The 3,401-nt window shown below is 59.4% G+C and overlaps 1 protein-coding gene across 1 annotated transcript in view; it reads left to right on the top strand.

The window, feature by feature from the left end:
* MEGF8 (multiple EGF-like-domains 8) overlaps positions 1–3,401 on the top strand; it is a 41,115-nt gene that overhangs the window by 7,305 nt on the left and 30,409 nt on the right. The window contains 5 exon segments of the mRNA XM_010842625.1: positions 777–999; positions 1,086–1,174; positions 1,854–2,269; positions 2,712–2,857; positions 2,978–3,100. Coding sequence (XP_010840927.1) covers positions 777–999; positions 1,086–1,174; positions 1,854–2,269; positions 2,712–2,857; positions 2,978–3,100 — 997 coding nt within the window.

Below are 3,401 nucleotides of genomic sequence, written 5' to 3'. Positions count from 1 at the left end.
CCCCAGGACCCTGCTCTGTCCTACATAATTCCCCTCTCCGTTCACACCCCACTCCCCACCTATGACTCCATCCCACTCCACCAGGGGGCCCCTCCTCAGCTTGAACCCACTCCCAGCCTCACCTGTAACCCACCTGTCACCTGTGAACCCAGCTTCCTTCCTCTCGCCAGGCCCGACTCCACCTTCCCACCCCTCCACTCTGTCTGGCTTGGGCCCCCAGCTGTGACTTCTGACACCCCCCACCCCAAGTCTTTATTGAATTTGTTACAATATTGCTTGTTTCATGTTTTGGTTTTTTGGCTGCAAGGTACCTCTGCATTGGAAGGTGAAATCTTAACCACTAGGCTGCCAGGGAAATCCCATGATTTCTGACCTTTGACCACTGACCGGGGGCCTAAGCCGTGCATGTCCAGCTCTGGGACTGGATCAGCCTTGAGCCCTCTCTGCCTTGACCTCCCCGGACTTGAGTTCTTCCAGCCCAGGCCGACCCTGACCTCACCGCCGTCTTCTTTTTCTCCAACCCGTCTGTCTGTCTGTCCTCGTTTTTCTTTCTGGGTCTTTTTCCTTTTCCTTTCTCTGTTGGTCTGACTTCTCTCCACTCCTCTGCCTCCCTCCGGTTGTGTCTCTGTGTCTGTCTCTTCCTCTGTCTGCTGCCCTGTCTTGCTCCTGTCTCTCGCCTTGCCTCTCGGTTTTTCCATCTTCCCCTTTCGTGTTCATCTCTTTCCTTTTCACTTTCTGCTCCGCCTGTCTCACTCTGGCTCTTGTCTCTGTTCCTTGCCTGTCTGTCTGTCCCTGCCTGTGTGTCCCCTTGCCCCCAGCCCCTGGGACCGTGCCGCTGTGAGCCTGGTTTCCTGGGACGCGCCTGTGACCTGCACCTGTGGGAGAACCAGGGGGCTGGCTGGTGGCACAACGTGAGTGCCGGGGACCCCGCCTTCTCTGCCCGTATCGGGGCAGCCGGGGCCTTCCTGTCCCCACTGGGGCTGCTGGCTGTTTTTGGAGGTGAGCAGATGGCATGTGATCTGAGTCTGGGGTCTGGAGGCCTGGCAGCCTGTGGCCAGGGCCTGACACTGTCCTCCTCTCCATAGGCCAGGACCTCAACCGCGCGCTGGGGGACCTCGTCCTGTACAACTTCTCTGCCAACACCTGGGAGCGCTGGGACCTGAGCCCTGCCCCGGTACGGACCCCACCTCTGCCCCCCCAGGGGCGCCTGTCCCCTCTGCCGGAGCCAGCCAGGGCATCCCGGTTGCTGTTGTTCAGTCGCACAGTCATGTCTGACTCTTTGCGACTCCTTCATTATCTCCCCAAATTGGCTCGAACTTACACCCACTGAGTCGATGGCACTCCAGAGTGACCCTGTTACCCCGCACACCCCCAGCCCCTGCAGCTTTATGCAGGGTCACCGGCCCCTCCCACTTGTGCTTTTCTCTCTTCTTCCTTTATCTTCCTTTCTGCATCTTACCTCTCTGTGTGTCTCCTGTCTCTCTCTCTGTTCATCTTTCTGTTTTTTGTCTCTGACTCTGAGTCGTCTGCTCTTTTGGTCTCTGTGTCTTGCTCTCTGGGTTGTATCTCTGACTCTCTCTCTTGGTCTCTGTCATTCCTCCCTGACTGCTCCTTCTCTTCCTGTGTTTCTCTGCCACACCTCTCTTTGTGTTCACACGTGTCTGTCTCTCGGGATCTCTCTTCTTTTCTCTCTTGGCACGTGTCCGTCTCTCTCTCTGCCTCTATCGCATCTTCTGTCTTGTCTCTCCGTCCTGCTGTGTCTCGGCATTTCTGTCTGTCTGGCTGTCCTTGTCCTTCTGGGTGGCACCACCTGTTTCCCTCTCCATCTCTGCATCCTGGTCTCTTCGTCGCAGGCTGCCCGTCACTCCCACGTGGCTGTGGCTTGGGCCGGCTCCCTGGTGCTGATGGGCGGTGAGCTGGCTGATGGCCCCCTCACCAGCGACATCTGGGCCTTTAGCCCGATGGGTGGCGGCCGCTGGGAGCTTCTGGCACCACCTGCCTCCAGTCCCTCTGGGCCGCCCGGCCTGGCAGGTCACGCAGCAGCCCTGGTGGACAACACGTGGCTCTATGTGTCTGGTGGCCGCACCCAGCACGACCTCTTCTCCTCCGGCCTCTTCCGTTTCCGCCTCGACGGCACCAGTGGGGGCTATTGGGAGCAGGTGATGCCAGCAGGTGGGCGGCCCCCTGCCGCCACCGGCCATTCCATGGTGTTCCATGCCCCCTCCCGTGCCCTGCTGGTTCACGGTGGACACCGGCCCTCCACTGCCCGGTGAGTGACCTGCCCTCCACCCCCACCTTGCAGAGCCGGGCCTGGGCCAACACCCCAGGCCTTTAGGCTCTAGCAGTCTTCGCCCACTGATAGACTCCTGCGGTCATTCAGCCACCCCTTCCTTTCTCCTTCACTCATTCATTTGCTCACCCACTCACCATTCTCTACTCTTGTCATCCAACCTCTTGGTCACATGCTTCCCCATGCACGCCCACTCGCCCATCCATCCACCTCACCTCTGCTTGGTGTCCAGCCCTGGCTAGATTATGCAGGGAACCCAGAAATCTGTCGGACTTGGGTCCTGCCTGTGAGTTGCTGCTAGTTCCAAGAGGATAAATATCCAGTAAAGCCAGTCTCAACCCTGGGGGATCATGACTCCTAAGAGCCCAGAGGAGGGAGAGGCCCTTCCTGCCCTGAGCCCCTCTCCTACCCCCTCCGACAGATTCTCTGTGCGGGTGAACTCCACCGAGCTCTTCCATGTGGATCGGCGTGTGTGGACCACCCTGAAGGGCCGGGAGGGACTTCACGGCCCACGGGAGCGAGCCTTCCACACGGCCAGCGTCCTGGGCAACTACATGCTGGTCTATGGTGAGGAGGCTCCCCGTCCCCGCCCGCCTGCCAAGGGCCTGCGTCTGAGCTGAGACCCCCTGCATGGACGCCCTCACCTCCCCTAGGCTGGCCAGCTGTGCCCCTCTCCTCCTTCCCCAGGGGGCAACGTGCACACCCACTACCAGGAGGAAAAGTGCTATGAAGACGGCATCTTCTTCTACCACCTGGGCTGCCATCAGTGGGTGTCAGGGGCTGAGCTTGCCCCTCCAGGAACTCCAGAGGGTGAGTGGCCCATCTGTTTCTGTCAGGGGCTCCTGAAGGTCACTCATGCCCCCACAGTGATGTGGGACTTTGGGCAGAAACCACCCGGTCCTGTTTGGAGCTGGCCTCAGGAGGCATGGCGGCACTGGGGGCAGGACCAGGGCGTTGTTGCTGTGGAGATGGGAGACATATTCAGTAGCATCAGATCTGGGCTGCAATTGAGGTTTTGCCAGTTTTCAGCCATCCCAGGGAACTGCCTCCAAAGAAGTGCCTTTCTCAAGATCAGACAGTGGGAAAATGCTGAAGCGGAATGGCCATTCCT

The sequence above is a fragment of the Bison bison genome, unplaced genomic scaffold (assembly GCF_000754665.1).
Source record: "Bison bison bison isolate TAMUID 2011002044 unplaced genomic scaffold, Bison_UMD1.0 scf7180017847294, whole genome shotgun sequence".
Lineage (NCBI taxonomy): Eukaryota > Metazoa > Chordata > Mammalia > Artiodactyla > Bovidae > Bison > Bison bison.
This window is presented reverse-complemented; position numbering and strand designations above follow the sequence as displayed.